Consider the following 16257-nt stretch of genomic DNA (forward strand, 5'->3'; position numbering starts at 1 on the left):
TTTGTGTATTTCGAACGTTATTTGATTATATCAACTTTATGGGACGGGCTATAGTCTGTCCCATAAATTACAATGCAAGCCACATTTCAATCTTCGAGATGAGTTCCAAGTACTATTTTTAACACGCAGAGAAATGTTGAATAATTTATAGTCTATAGCATAGTTGAAAAGCTACCAAACATTTCAAAGGTTACAGGTCACATTGATGTTCATTTACATGACCAGATTTTCGAGCGTTTGCTTGCATTGCAAATTTATGCAACTCGCTTTAGTTAAATGCATGAGATTGACAAACAGACGACCTTTCTGTTGGTTATTTGCATGTCTCGAGTTTTTGTATAGGTTATGTAACCCTGCTTGAAGTCAGTGAGAACTGGCGTTTATTGAGAACCGCGCAGCTGTTGGAGATATTAAGTCAGAATTCCGAGAAAACGTTGCTTAAATCAGGCAGTTTCCCGCCATTTTAACTTCTGGCACTTCAGACTTTCGACATTTCATAGCGGGCACATGCGTCTTTTAACAAACGTTCGCTTTCGTTGCAACTTTTTTGGGACCTGTTATACCATTTGGAATACAGCAATTTATGTCCAGCCATTTTTTTTGTCTAATCAACAAGCCACAAGACAGAGGTGCATTAGCCAATTAATTCTCTGCTTTAACATCTCAACCTTTAAGTAATTTCAAAACAATGGATCAACCAATCATGTTTCATTCAATGAGGATCATACATAAAACATTTACTATCACTTCAAAATATTTTCTCCAATTCATAGCCAAAGAAAACAGAGCTATCAATTTTTTTCTCATGTCTCATGCAGCAGCCATTTCGTATCACGGTTAACCAATTTAAACAGTGACGTCACACTTCTGGTTACTGACCAGTTGGTAAATTCATCAAAATGTTTTGTCCTTTGGGCAAGTAAGACACATTTCTCTGCTTGGCCAAGTTATTTGCAATCTCTTCAGCAGCCTCAATTTTCCTCAGTTCAATCAGACCTTCTCCTGCTTTGTCGAGAGACGTTGCCAACAACTCCGCACCTTTTGAGTCACCTTCGGCTGCAACTATTTTGGCTAATTTGATTTGCTCCTCCTGAAAACAGTGAAAAAATTAAGTTAGAGTCGCAACTTCACATACGAAGTCATGACATAAGCTTTACGTAATCTAGCATTGCTACTGAAGCACTTATGCGATCAAATTCAAAATATACACAATAGGGTTTGAAAAATTAGACAAACCGACCAAGGTCTCATGAATCGCTCTCGAATGACAGGCGTGGGCAATATAACAGGAGCATGTGTAGCATAAAATGTATTATGGGAGTGAACAAACTCCGACTCCATAGGGGGTTAATACTTCGGACTTCCAGGATGCCAGTCCATCATCTTAAGGACTAGGCTACAATCGCTTTGCTTTTCGCTCACAATCGCTTTTATATCAGCAACAAACATTACAAAAAATGAGCAACTTGGATCACTAAAAAATCAAGAACTGAAGCGTGAAAAAGTCATTTAGAACTCAAAAAATGTTCTAGAACAAAAGCGCAGAAACGGTCAAGCAAACATTCTGCATAAAAAGACGCAAAAGTTTACAAAAATTGTTTCAAATTTCATTCAAGAACAATTACAAATGTCAACCTCAAGTTTTTCAAAACTAAGCAGGCCAAGTGCTTCTAAAAAACATCATACGACCATGAAATTTTTTTTAAAAAGTTGACATCGTCTGAAATATTGCACTGGTTTCCAGTAGCAATTCAACTTGAAACCACTGTTATTATAAGTAAAAAAAATGCCAACAATCACATAGAACTATGAGTGAATGGCATTAAACAGATCTCTTTTAGCTCTGCAAGGTAAAAAAAAAACGAACCTACTAACGACGAGTGAATTGCTCTCAATCGACAGTCGCGGGCAGTTTGATTTTGAGGGAGTGTAGCTCTTTTGTGGCTTCAAAAACCACATAACCCACAGGATCCACGGTTCGAACAGTGGAGTTGATTCTTTTGCGCTCACAATCGCTTTTTATTAGCATCAAACTTTATTTCAGAAAGAACAATTTGGATCACTTGGATGAAAAACTCAAGCGTGGAAAAGCCAAGAAAAAAATGTTCAAGAACAAAAGCGCAAAAACGGCCAAGCGAAAATTTTGCAGAAAAGACAAACACGTTTACAATAATTGCTTCAAACTTCGTTTGAGAGCAATTAACAAGACAACCGTAATAACATAACCGACTAACGTCGGGCGAATTGCTCTCAAACGACCGTCGAGCGGTTGGCTTGGTCAGTAGCTAGCCACGGGGGGGGGGGTGCACCGGGGGCAGCACTGGGTGGGGGGGCAAAAGCGCGGTGGGGGGGTGGAGCCAATAGTGGGGGTGGGGGGTCAACAAAGGGGGGGGGGTGTCAACCTCTAAGAACCGCCCCTCACACCATAAGTATAAGTATAAGTCTCCAAGACAGTTTGAGCTGAAACAGAGCTCAAAGGCTCTAATAACACTTAATGCCCTCTGGGCGCTACCTGTTTATCCCGTTTTTGAGGTCGAAAAGTCAAAAGCGTCAGACGAAAAATTGGTCAAGCGAAAAATCGCATAAAAAAAAGACCGACAGGACTAATATAATTGCTACAAACTTCGTTTGAGAGCAATTAATAACTACGCTCAGCTTACAGCTGCACAAATTCAAGACCAATGTCGACATGATTGCTCTCGGATGACAAGCTGGTGTTCGTCGCCTACATATTCGAATGCTTCAGTCATCATTGTAGCCCTTTCTATACGCGAAGAATTTAATTGCTTCAAACATCGTTCAGCCAATAGAGAGCTCCAATTGGTCAGACAAAAAACGCAACAAAGACAACAAAATAAAAATTGGAACAACCTTTGCTACAAATCAGCAACTCCCGAGGAAAAGCAAATTATGCGTGTGTTCAAAAATGCCAACAAACACACTCGGCAACGCTTTTAGAAGAACTGACGTATTTTTAGTGTTCTTCTCGATAATAATTACGCAGGCAATCAAGAATAGCTCGATGCAAAATAGTTCGAACAAAAACAGTTACCTTTTCGACTAAAAACTTTGCCCTCTCGGCCTCTTGTTGGGCAACCTGTTTAGCTTCGACAGCCTCTGTGAATTCTCTGCCAAAGTTGAGATGAGTGAGAGATATGTCATCTAGAACTATCCCGAATGAAGCTGCTCTCTCTGAAAGGGCTTCACGAACTGTCTTGGAAACCATCTCTCGCTGTGTGATTAGCTCAGAGGCATCGTATCTGGCCTAGAACCACATTTAGCAATGATCACAATCAATTTGGATGACAATTTTTCCAATCCACTTTACTTCCAAGATTTAAATTTCTTAACGCCAAAGCATTCAAAATTGATCCGTATGGGAATAAATTGACTCTGCATGAAACGCTAGTCAGTACAACTGTTTATTTAAAGTTAATCCATCCCATAAAGTTGCCAACGCAAGCGAACGTTTGAAAAACTCCCGACATGAAAATGAACACATCAAAATGCGGATCTCCGCATATTTTGCACTTGACTTTTGAAACGTTCGATAGCGTTGTAACTTTATGGGACTAAATTTAGGGTTCAGCTCGACTTGTAGTCCAAGTAAGCATGGAATGCTATAATTGCACCAGAGAAAAAGACCTGCCGCACTTACAATTGAAGAAATCGCTAAAAAAAAGTTTTGCTAAATTTAATTCTGTCGGAGCATGGATCATCTAAGTTTTATAGTCTGTCCCATAGTTTAAAAAATTGAACGTTCGAAAAAGACCAAAACCGGCAATTGAGCAATCATGTGGTTATTTGAATTTCAATACTTTATTCCTGAAGCTCCATTTCATTTCCTTTTAGGTTAAAATGTTTTGAATTTGAACTTGGCACTCTATTCAGTAATTTATGAAACGTTTGCTTATTTCAAACTTTGTGGGACACGCATATAAACCATAGATAAAGGAAACACAAGCAAATGTTTTAAGAACTCAAGAAATGAGTTTTAAAAAAACAACAAGACGCTGATGCCTGCATGTTTTAAATTTGAACTTTTAAACATCAATTGGGTTTCAACCTTGCGGAACATTCTATAATAACTAACCACTACAGCCTTGAGGACTTCAGTGGTGATGGATGGAAACACTTTCTCGGCATACTCTCTTCCTATGTCTCTGTAGATTGAGGGAAGTGCCTCTGGTACAGGTCTGTACAGGATACGGAGAGAGATGTTCACATTTTGCAAATCTAAAATACAATTATTCTGATGAACTATTTCTATTTTTTTCACAGGCAAACCATGAAAGCTCTTGTCTTTACTTCCATCATCACCTAACATATCTCCTCGTTCAAATTAGCATTTAAAAATGTAGAGTTTCTTTTTACTTCGCGCACGATTAAATGAGCACTTGAGCACAAAACATTGCACGGTTTTGTATACGCTAGTTCAATTAGCCCACACATAACCCACTAACATCGATCGAATTGCTCTCAAACGACCGACGAGAAGTTGACTTAGGTAGTACCGTACTCAAACTTTCAAGATTAAGAACCGCACTTCACACCATGTAATTGTCTCATCAATACAGTTTTGATGAACCGCATTCTTAGACACTGGTTAGGCTCTAAGAGAACTTAATGTCCTCCCAGCGTTATGTGTTTATCCCGCTTTTGAGGACGAAAAGTCAAACAAAAATCTAGTCATGCAAAAAAAGCATTAAAAAAGATCATAGGACAAACATAAGTGCTACAAATTTTGCTTGAGAGCAATTAATAATTGGGTAAAGATGGTCGACTGACACCACAGGGAATGTCAGAAGCTAGTAGTTAGAGCCGAACGAACGCAGAGCCGAATGAGGAAAAATGAGAATCAGAGCTTCCGACCACTGAGACCATCGTTAGCTTCCGACCACTGAGACGCTAGTTTACTTTTCACAGAAAACTGCCTCTGAAACAATGAGTTTAACATCAACCAAGGGAAATATTTGGCTTAAAATCTCAGTTTATGGCATTCTGCTCTGAGCCCGTTCGGCTCTACCGGCGTCCTTTCAATAAGTTAGGCGGGGTGGGGGTTCAAGCTTTGCAATGAACATAAATAAACAAACCTTTGCTCCCAGTGACGACAGTAATGTTGCGGGGTGTTGATCGAATTGAGAAAATGATGGGCGTCTGTATAACTGGGATCAGAAAATGTGTGCCCTCTCCTGTCACATTGGGTTTGATGCCCGAGAATCGGTCAAAAATTACTGCACGATGGCCACCATCAACTGAAAAAAAACTGAAATTGATAATTTTTTGCGTCTTGATGATGCCTACGTTCTCTGCAACGTCTATGCAGTGAAATTAATGCAAAAAGTTCAAAATACAAAGCGTGTCAATTGTGGCAACAATTTTAATCGAGATAGGTTGTTACTATGAACTAAATATTACAATAAATAAAAAAACACAAATTCTTTAATTTAATGCAAACTTATGTAAAATCAACTATGTAAACTATGTTTCTAACTGCAAAAATTCGCATTTCAGTGATCTCAAGTTTCCTTACTTTTAGCCAAACTCACATACATGTGTGTTAAACGCCTCAAAAAATCCTCAAGACAGAGGGAAAACAGAGGGAGGGTCAAACTTTTAAGATTAGGAACCCCCTTCAGGCCATGAAATTTTCTTTGAAAACAGTTTTGATCAACCACATACGTAGATACTATTAAGGCGTTAAAATCTAAGAGGGCTGCTCAGCCACTTAATCCCCTCCGAACTCCGAGCGCAACCAGTTTTTGAGGCCGAAAAGTCAAACGCAAAGAAAAATCGCATAAAAACACCACAGGACTAAAATAATTGCTACAAACATCGCTTGAGAGCAATTCAAAAGAAAAAAGAAGTTTAACCATCTCCTCTTAGTAACGGAGAAAACGAAATGAAATCCCGCTTAAAACTTCAAAATTTCGTGCATCAGCGCAAATCAAACGTTTTTAGCAAAAGTAACGCTTAGAGAGCACAAATTATTACTTGACTACTACCGATTGCTCAAATTATAAATTGAACGTAAATTTTTCACGCCTGTCCATTGTTAACTATAATTTTTAGCCCACAATTCTTCTTGTAATTCTCAAAAAAACCTGTTCTAATTAACAGATAAGATTTTAAGTTCGGCAAGAACAAACAGTCCGGAGAAAACCTGGATATCTGTATGTTATAAATGAAAAGAATAGCAAAAGCACAGAAACATAATGACAAATGTCTGAAGAATTGCTCTCGAACGTCAATTGAGAGCTCTAAGCTATTGCAGCCCGCTTAGACGGGGGGGCAACTGAACAACTGAAATTACATAGGGGCCTGCAAATGAGGTCAACAGAGGTTATTATATACCACGCCACAATAACGACAAAGTCAATGAAAAGGCAGCCATTTTCAATTGTGTACTTTTCAATTGACTTTTAGTAGTGAACTGCCTCCACTTTAGTTCAGCTGCTGGCACTTAAGTCAATGAAAGAGAAGTTTAGATCACTCATAAGGAAAAGTCAAGGGCGTAGAATGAAAACAGAGAAGCATTAAAAATTTTGCAAAAAAGACCAGCAAGTTTGCAAAAATTGCTTCACACTTCGCTCGAGAGGTATTAATAATTCTTGTTCCATATGCTGATTACATAGAGCACTCTCGAGCTAGTGCTGTCACCCCAACCCTATCTATCACTTGGCTTTCCATCCTCCAGTTTATGGAGCGGACACTTCAGCAGACAGCCACCGACTCCAATGTTTGCTATTTTTACTACATTCAAAACCTGGCAGACTTACGTGTACCACCTTGCCAAAAACTCAGTGCAGAAAACCATTATCTCGGAGTTTGTGTTAGAGGAAGATGAGTATGTTCTATCGGAGGAATAGATTTTTCACAAATCCGATGTTGGTGTCTTGTAGAAGTCTGAAGGAACGCTTACAATAAGTTACGCCAAAACACTTCTCTAAAAGAGACAATGGTTTATCGTTGTCTCTGTCTTCCGTCTGTCTCCTTTCTTCTGAATGGTGGACTGCAGCCCCGTCCAGCTTTTTGTTATCTTTGTCAGGCATTTGATGTTTCTTGGGAGTTTAGTTAAAGGCTGAGATTTTGCTAGCTTTCTTTTCATAAGAATGATATGCAAGAATGTTACTTTTGTCTTGAAGAATTTTATGGGAATCTTATCGGTACCCATTGCAAATTTTAAATACCTAATACATAATGGGGTGTATGATTTTTGCTTATATGTAGTAGTAGTTTAGGCTTCTGAGCTTGTTTGCTCACTGATGTTATTCCTATTGATGGTCCTAATAATGAGTTTTTTAAAGTTTATCCTCGACGAGCACTTGTTGTATTCAGAATAGTGATTTTTGAAAAATCTTTTGTAGACTGTGATAGTTGTTTTCTTTGGAAACGCTTTGAAGTCTGGAAAGGTACGTGTAAGAATATTGTAGCGTTGTTTCACACGTCTGCAAAAGTATTCCCCCTCTATTGGATTGTCTCGTTATTTCTGAATTAGTCTGTTGAGTTAGTTCTACGTTGTATTTGTTGTTCAGGAAAGCTAATAGTATTAAGATATCGTGCATTCCAATGTACAGGCATAGCGGGAGTAGATGAGCTAGAGTTTTCAACTTTCGATCTTCAATACTTAATATTTGTTACGCCATGAAATCTGAATGGCAGAATTCATTCCGCATATTAATTTGTTTGTTGGTATTAAGGATTTTCACTTTTGACATTTATCATTCAACATGCTTTAATAAATTTGAGGGTTTGAGTGGTTCTGTTTTACTTCTGAAGTTTTGGATTGATATTGCTGCCTTCAGTTTTCGTCTTTTATCATTTGCTTTAGTAAGTAAATGGGGGGGGGGGGGGGGGGCTATGAGTGTTTCTGATGTGTTGAGCTGCAAAGCCTCAATCAATAAACATTACAGACTATGCACTTATAACGGTAATTGCGAGCACTAATCCAATCCAGTTGCGCGGTTATTAAACACTATTAATTACCTATCACTTTCATTAGTGTCTCTAAAAGTTGTGAAACGTGATTAACATGCTTACCATTGTATAGACATGAGTTCACTGCAGCGCCTGCAGCCATGAAAGCACCACCCAGATAGCCCAGACTTCGAAACAATTTTGCCATTCTGTAAACAATTACCTGGAAAAAGAATACCTGATAAGGGGGAACTTGAAAACACTAGAATAGCAATTCAACTGAGCTGATAAAAACAAGAGCCCTCATATCAATTTTCAGAAAGCGAGAGAAACCAAGGCCTCGTGGGTAACAAATGTCAATTAAAACATAGCTGGCATGTTGCCAGAAAATAGCCGCGATAGCTTGGTTGATCTGTAGTATCAAAACGATTTAAAAAAGCAGGCCGAAAAAGAAACTTCTTTTTATTAATTGGTGATATGTTATATTTTGATTAAAAATCATATGGTCGTAACATAAATCTTGCCAAATGAAACAACGCCTGCGGAATTCCGGAAGCAACTGGAATAATCGGTCCTCTCCGATAACCATAACGACAATGCAGTCAAAAATATTTTTCGTTGTCTAGGAAACAGCTAATCAAAACCCGTCGTAACGGTTTCAGCATTGAAATTAGTGAATCGATCAAAAACAAGTACAACGATATTCAACGCCGTTCCAACTATATTCAAAAAGGAAAAACAGAACTTCAGGTAAAATTTTTCTCACGTGAAAAAGAGAAACTCAGTGTGAAACCTTGAGATCGCAATTTCTTTTAAATATCTGGTGAAGTCGAAAAAGGTTCAAGTTTTTTTTCGATGGACAAAACTGAAAAAAAAACTGAAATCTGACCGGGCTAAAACAGTCACGAAACAACAAAACTTAAGAACTCTGCGATCCAAAAGATACATCGAAAAGCTTAAGGCAGATACAATCTTAAAAATTGAACAGAACTTCAAAAAATGAGGTAACTAATTTTTAGGAACAAAGAAAACAACTTTCCGGTTTTGGTGTCACAGCAATTCAAATAACCTCACATTTACTTCACTATGGTTGGAGCATCGTGGATCAAAATGAATTCGATCTCCTTCAAAATTATAATTTAAAGGAAAATCGATCATTTAAAGAGTAAATCAGTTTTCAGTAAAAATTATCCCCCGGACACCACTAAAGAATATAAAGATCAATATTTTCAGCCAGAAATGTCAGTAATTAACCTCTTGACAGTTATTGCATCAACGCAGAACTAAACAAAAACAAAGGAACGCAAAAACGTAGAGCAAATGAATCTTAAAAATATGGCAACAGGTCCTCAAATATTTGCGAGACTCAAAAAGCCGCCAATAAATAACGACTTCGCTACAAATGTATTACTAAAGTGCGTTTAAAAACTCAGAGTTTGCAAAAACTTATTGAAAAAAGACCAAAATTAAACAAAAAAAAATGAAAAATAGCTATTTGGAAATTTTGAAAAATAGAGTATAGAGTAGAAAGTATTTAAACGCCATTATTAGTAGTAGTAGTAGCGGTCTTTAGGGATATACCATGGGTTTTCACCCTTTAAGTCATTAGTAAGTTTGGAATGTTGGTTACAGTTCGTGCATTGGCAGAGTATCCTCCAGTTACATAGATTGGCTTCGTTGAATTTTTCAAAGAATTTCCAAAATTGCTGTTATTCGTGCTTTTCTGTTTTCTTTCGTTGTTAAGTCGATATGTTTACTCAGAATGTTGTGCAGTGTTCCGTTTCGTGTCCAGAAGTTATCGTCGGTCCTTTTGAGTCTGGTTTTGGGAATGTTGAAGCTGGAGTTGGAGCTTTGTCTGGTTCGTTCGTTGGTATTACGTGATATGTAGTGTGATGCTTTCATGTCATACTTGTGGTCAAGGATGGCGCAGAACAGTAGGAGACTGTGGAGTTCGAAGTACATTGAAAGTGGCAATAAGTTGAGTTCTTTGAGTCTTTCTTTATAGGGAATTGTGTTGTTTAGAATCCACTGTGTTGCATTTTTCTGTATTCTTTCGATGTTTGACAAGTCTGTTTTGGTGGGGTACCAGACCTCACATGCGTAAGATATGACGGGTACCACGTATCCTGTGTATGCGTTTAGTATGGATTTAGTTGTTGACTTGAAGGAAATATTACGCTTGAGGAACCACAATGATTTCAGAGATTTAGTTCGACGCAGGTTACAGTTTTGTTTCACGAGATTAGACCTCAAAGTCTTTACGATCTTTAACAGGTTTGACAGCGAATTCGTCGATTTTGACCACTGATTGTTTTTTGAAGTGTATCAGACTACATTTGTCATGATGGAGATTGACTTTGTTTGCGACACACCAGTTATTTAAATTTATTAGGTCACTTTTTAGGAGTTCATGAGATGTGCTTAACAGTTTGTAGTCATGGGCATATCCGAAGCATACACTGTCACTTGCAACAGTGGGGTGGGGTCAATTATCTGGATTAAAAAGAGTAGACGACCCAGTAAGGACCCTTGTGGGACCCGGCTTGTGACATCACGGAATTCAGATCTTGAGTTGTTTATTTTCACGCATTGTTTTCCATTGTCTAAATAATTGGCAATTAGTTTTAGGGCTGTTCCACCTATTCCCATTTTGTGGTTTTCTAAAAGCAGGAGATCAAGAGGAACCTTGTCGAAGGCTTTTTCGAAATCTAAGTAGAAAACCGTTAGTTCATCAATTGCCGACGAATCGTTGAGCAGGTGTACTTTATCGAGGAAACAGATAAGTTGTACAATGGCTGAGCGACCGTTTCTAAATCCAAATTGGGTGTCGTGAAACTTTTGCCTTACTACTGGGCATAACCAGTCAAAGATGATTTTTTCTAGGACTTTCGACGGGCAACAGATGCAGTTAAATGGTCTGTATTTAGTTACGTCGCTTTTATCACCGTCTCTGTAGATTGAAGTTATTTCTCTTTCTTTCCAGTATTGTGGGTATACACCCTTGTTGATGCAGGTTTGAAAGATGACAGTTATTGATTTAGCCAGTGTGGTTGCAAGTTGTTTTAGGGTCTTGTTTGCTTTTCGATCCGGTCCTTTCCTTTTTTTTTGATTTAAGAGAAATGGGTATTTCCGTGACTTGTTTTTCGGAGCTTGTTATTTTGTTGAATGTGTTTGGCCCGAAGTCAACGTTTGTATTGTTTGTTTTTAAGTTAAAAAAACAGTTTGGAAGTATTGATTAAACAGTTTTGCCTTTCCTTCATTGTTTTCTGCTACTTTGTTTTGTAAATGCATTTCATGTGGGTACGGTGGCGCTTTTTTATTGGATCTCAGATAGGCTTGGATCTTACTGAATTCCCTTTTTCTGAAAATCTCGTTTTCTTAGTCGTCTTGGTTGTTACAGGATTCGATTTTTATTTTGCATTCAAGATCAAGAAATCTTTGCATGTTTAGGGGTTGGGCTTTTCTGGCTTCTTTGCGTTTGAGTGTGTTAAGTTGGTTGATCATGTGGGAGGTAGGTTTATTTACTTCTGCCTGTTCAATAAAATTACTTAGTCATCGTGCTGCCAAAATGAAAACAGCCAGAGCTAAATTCAAAGATTGGAGACAATGAATAACTTCGCCGAGAATGTCAGAATATTAATAAAATTTTCATTATGAAACATTTCCATTGAACTAACACTTAATTTCGAAAAACTTGAATTACCAATAATGCGGAACTTAATTTTTTCACTGTTTACAGAGGCTGATTCTAAGCAATCAAAACAGAACCGAAAAAAATTTCAGTGAAATTGGTGCAAAAACAACATAATCAGATGACTAAATTGAAATTTTTCGAAGACGACAAGTTAAAATCTAAGACACAGTGCCTGATTTTTAAAAGCAACTCTGTTTCGTAATACTAAAGTCCGTTTAAGAACACAGAGTTTGCGATGCCTTATTGAAAAATCAAAAATAAAATATTAACTTTGATAAATAGCTATTTGTCCCCGTAGAAGGCATAATGCATTAAAAAAGTATATATCAAGTTCAGCGAATTACATTACTGCAAATCCGACACAAAGATGTTTGAATTAAAATCCAGCTACATGCAATTGAAACAAATCGAAACGACGGAAAAAAGTTAGCCATATTCACCATTCTGATTTTGATGTTTTGAAGTCACAAAAGTCATTCAACACAGCAAACAAACAAGAAACATAGCAAAAACGCGTTCATTTGGCAATTTTAATCAATAACAAGAGGGCTCGTTAATGTTCTTCTGCACGTGATCTTCCGAAATGAGCTCATCTTTTTTTTGAATTATTTGTCAATTAAGTGAAGAGATAGAAAATAAATATATCAGTTTAAAAACATCGTTACGCACCCAAACTACTATTTGAGTTATAAGCTCATAATTAATTGCAATTAATAAGGCGAGGTTTCATTACAGCGCTCAAGATATCCTCGGCCATTAAAAACACAAAAAAAGAACAAAACAATTTAAAAAAACCAAAAGTTTAACGGTGCAAAGTCAATATCTAAAATTAAAAGCACCTAACATCATCTGCCATCAAAAGACCACAAGAACAAAACAAAAAAATTGTCAAATTTTTTGAAAATCATTAGCTTTTAACAAAATAAATCTCAAAAGTTTGACAAAAAAATTGATAAACAACTAACAAGACCTGTCTCTGGTTAGAGTATGACATAGAGACGGATCAAAAATGTAGAAAAACTCAAAAAAAATGCGAAAAATTTGCAAAAACGCAATTTAATGAAGATACTAAAAATGTTGAATTTCATCACAATATTGTTTTTTAATTCAATTGATATTTAAAATAATTCATCTAAACTTATTCTGAACGATTAGATAAGTTCACTAGCGGCTCATTTGAAAATCATTGGGATCTGTTATTACGCGTATGAGCTAAAAGAAGAGAAAAGGGAACACAAATATTGACCTCTCAAAACACTTTTGTTAAAATGTTTTTTGACTAACAAACAAAATCCTTAATTACGACATATTTTCAAAACAAAATTTGATTTTTTTTAGTTACAAAGAACTAGATGGGACCTCTCAATGATGAGAATAAGTTACATTTTGACAAAATGAAGTTTAAAAAAAATTTGAAAATGAACAATATCATAAAGTTGAAGACTATTCGCCCTATAATGACTGCTTTGAGCAAAATCATTCATTGAATCTTCAATTAGAAACCTATAGAAACTTCCAGCGTTTTACCACAACAACATAAAGAATAAAAAGAACAAGCAAAAGCAGCAATTTGAAAATAAAAATTGGAGATAAGTGCCAGAGTCTTTAAAAAAAGAATTTTTCAGTGGAAGTTTTTCCTATTTTCATTAATTATTTAATTAAATCAATAAATCAATGGGATATTCTTGATCAATTAGAATTCAAAAAATCAACAAATTTCAACAAACATATTAAAACCACAAAATTTTTAAGGAAACACGTAGTATCAACGACATAAAATTCCATAGTTTTCGAAGGAAGTGAAAAAAACGCTAAGCTATGACTCGATAGGAGCACATTGATGTTTGTAATTCATAAGTCATCAGTTGGATATGTCAATAAGTTTTATGACTATGAAAATAACAACAAAAAACAGGCAAAAACCAAAAATTCAGTAAAAAGTTGCGAGAAGAAAGTTACGAAGCGATTTGTATCATAAGCTTTTCTCTGAAAAAAGTCTTTGATCCACTTAATGTCCTTTCTGAGCCAACAACTGCCAGTTCACAAAAGTAAGTTTAAGATCTGTTGAATCTAAAATTTTGTTGCGATAAATTTTTTATAAAGTCTTAACCGCCATTAGCTGTTCACTCAAAGCTCTAGATAGATTCACCTAATATTCATTAGGAAATCTTTTTTAGTCAATGAGTTGATGCCACAGGACTACAAAAATTAGGAAAATATGAAAAAGGAGTTTCAATAAAATTTACGAAATCAATAGCGGAACCTCGACTTTAATCAAGGTATCTCTAAGTGACATTAGTTGAACAAAAACATAAAGAGATTTCAAAAAGTCAGCTCTCAGATGGAATGGGTAATTCGAGTAGCCGAATTACAATTCAAAAAAGTAGCTCTCGAAAAAAAAGAAGAGATTTCAAAACAAACAGCTCTCAAATAGATGAAGCTCTGAATAATATGACATCTTGTAATTGAGAAACTCCCGTTATATCAGCCTTACGGCAGCGTTATGTAATAAGGTCATAAACCCCCGCTTATTATTGTAAATATAGCCTTACTGGGGCAAAAATTTTCTCGTTTATTTCGTGTGGCTGTGGGAGAGACTCGAAATCGTTATTTAAACTAGCAGTTACTAAGATATAGGAAAAGTCAAAAGGTTAGGCGATAGCGCTCAAGCCGCGCAGGACATTTCAATGGACGAGTTTTGATCCTCTACTATGAGACATTACTGTATTGTATATAACTTTACAGACAAAGCAATGTAACTCTTTGGAGCTGCGTCATGAGAAATGAATTTTTAGAAATCAAGTTTTGTCAAACAGAAGGTAAAAACAATGGATTCATAGCGGAGGCCATTGACCTTAGCGGAATCAAGTAGTTGCTTTTACCATTGTCTAGTAAAATTGTGTAGAATAAACTAATTTGTCAGAAAAAATTTTGATTTTGAATTTCTGGTTCATCGTCAGTTTAAAACTGTTTCACAAATTGTAAAAGGATAAAATGATTGTGTTGTTAAAATTGTCTGAGAACATAATGTGAACAGTTCTAGGAATTGTTTTAAAAATAAACCAAAATTTTTCTCTATATACAATATTTAGCCTATTTACCACTTCATATTCACATCTGTAATCATTTTATTCAAAACGTTCCTATTCCAGTTTTTTTTATTTTGGCCGAGTTTTTGTATTTCTAGGGTAACACCAAATTTGCGTTAACCCTAAGTATCCCTCTTGTGGGGGTTTTGCACATTTCGTATTGTCATGCACAAAATGGTTTTTTCTTTTCCCAAGTCAAAATTATGATTTCAAATAATATTTTAGAGTGAAATCCTGCCATCTAAATTTTCTTCTCAACTTGCTTAGGCTTCAACTTGCTCGGCTTCATCTATTTCTGTTCCTGTACAAAAGAAATTTTGCCCTAATTTTCTTTTCTCAGGTCGAAATTATGATTTCAACTAATATTTTAGCGTGAGTTCCTGCCTTCTATATTCATCGCTAGTGTTTAGCCTGGATTCAGCTTGCTTATGTAAATAGCTTCGATTGTCCTGAGTTTCTCTACTGTGCGACAGGCATCCAGAGTCTTTCTTGAAGCCACCACTTTCAAAAAGATGTTGACCTACCTGTGAATTCTTCTTTGTAGTTCTGATATCCTGGTTAGAGCAGTTTTCATTGAATTGTGGTTTTTGCCGTGATGCCTCTAACGCTTTTGTCCGCACATCTGCTAGTATTATAGTGATAAACCCATAGTTATACAATCTGGTTGTAACAGCGAGAACCCGTTTTATTTAAAGTGAACACATGTCACCGTTAACCTTAATAACTTTTTCCTCGCGGACCTTAAGGATCTCTGGAGCTAAGTTGCTTGAGTAGAGTTCTCTTGGAGCCATTTCTATAGCCCCTGAAACCTGCGCGTTGGTGTTAAAACCTTTACGTCAGGACACCATCTGATTGTACATCATAACAGATCCCGTAACATTAGCGATGATCAATTGTCACCGTTAGCCTTGATAATTTTTTCATTGCGGACCTTGGGATCTCAGCAGCTAGGTTGCTTGCGTAGATTTTTCTTAGAGATATTTCTATACCTTCTCCAACCGGCTCGTTGGTGTGCAATTTCATCATAACAAGAGATATTAGTCGCTTTTTATCCTCAAGACAGAGTGACTCTAAAAGTGTTCCAGCATCTTGCGTGTTGGTTTCAATGTTCGCGCGCAGTAATTTCTTGAAAAAGGGTGCCAAAAATTTTTTCAAAGGTGATGGGAGAGGTAAAATTTTTGTGTATCTTTTTAGTTCATAAAGACCCGCGGATTGTCAACAATTTGATCTGAATCATTGATCAATTTTTGTCTTTAATGTTTCGCTGCTTCATCAGTTTTTGTAGGCTCTTAAGTCTTTTTTCTAAGTTTTGATCTTTTTTTATGTTTTGATCACAGTTTCATCAATTGCTACATTGATTTTTTACAGCTTATCCAAGTTTAGTTTATTTTCGAGTGTTTCTCTGTATTTTGACTTTTTCATCACACAGAAAGAAAGCATCTTTCACCACTCTATCCACGGGGTTTCGCGTGAACTTTGCAGAGGCATCATTTTCAAAAAGTCTCTCACACTCGTATTTTACGTTCAAGTTTGCCAACTTCTTCGTGGATGTGAACC

General features: G+C 36.5%; 1 protein-coding gene across 1 annotated transcript in view; it reads right to left on the minus strand.

Annotated features, from left to right (window-relative positions):
* Window positions 1–693: 693 nt before the first annotated feature.
* The window catches only part of LOC142340530 (prohibitin 1-like), a 103856-nt gene continuing 88292 nt past the window's right edge, over window positions 694–16257 (minus strand). The window contains exons 2-6 of the mRNA XM_075391096.1: window positions 8041–8141; window positions 5094–5255; window positions 4094–4236; window positions 3053–3265; window positions 694–1090 (exon numbers count right to left, since the gene is read on the minus strand). Of these exons, the coding sequence (XP_075247211.1) occupies window positions 872–1090; window positions 3053–3265; window positions 4094–4236; window positions 5094–5255; window positions 8041–8125 (822 nt within the window). The 5' untranslated portion in view covers window positions 8126–8141 and the 3' untranslated portion in view covers window positions 694–871. The remainder of the gene's footprint in view (window positions 1091–3052; window positions 3266–4093; window positions 4237–5093; window positions 5256–8040; window positions 8142–16257) is intronic.

The sequence above is a fragment of the Convolutriloba macropyga genome, chromosome 6 (genome assembly GCF_964194025.1).
Source record: "Convolutriloba macropyga chromosome 6, txConMacr16.3, whole genome shotgun sequence".
NCBI lineage: Eukaryota > Metazoa > Xenacoelomorpha > Acoela > Convolutidae > Convolutriloba > Convolutriloba macropyga.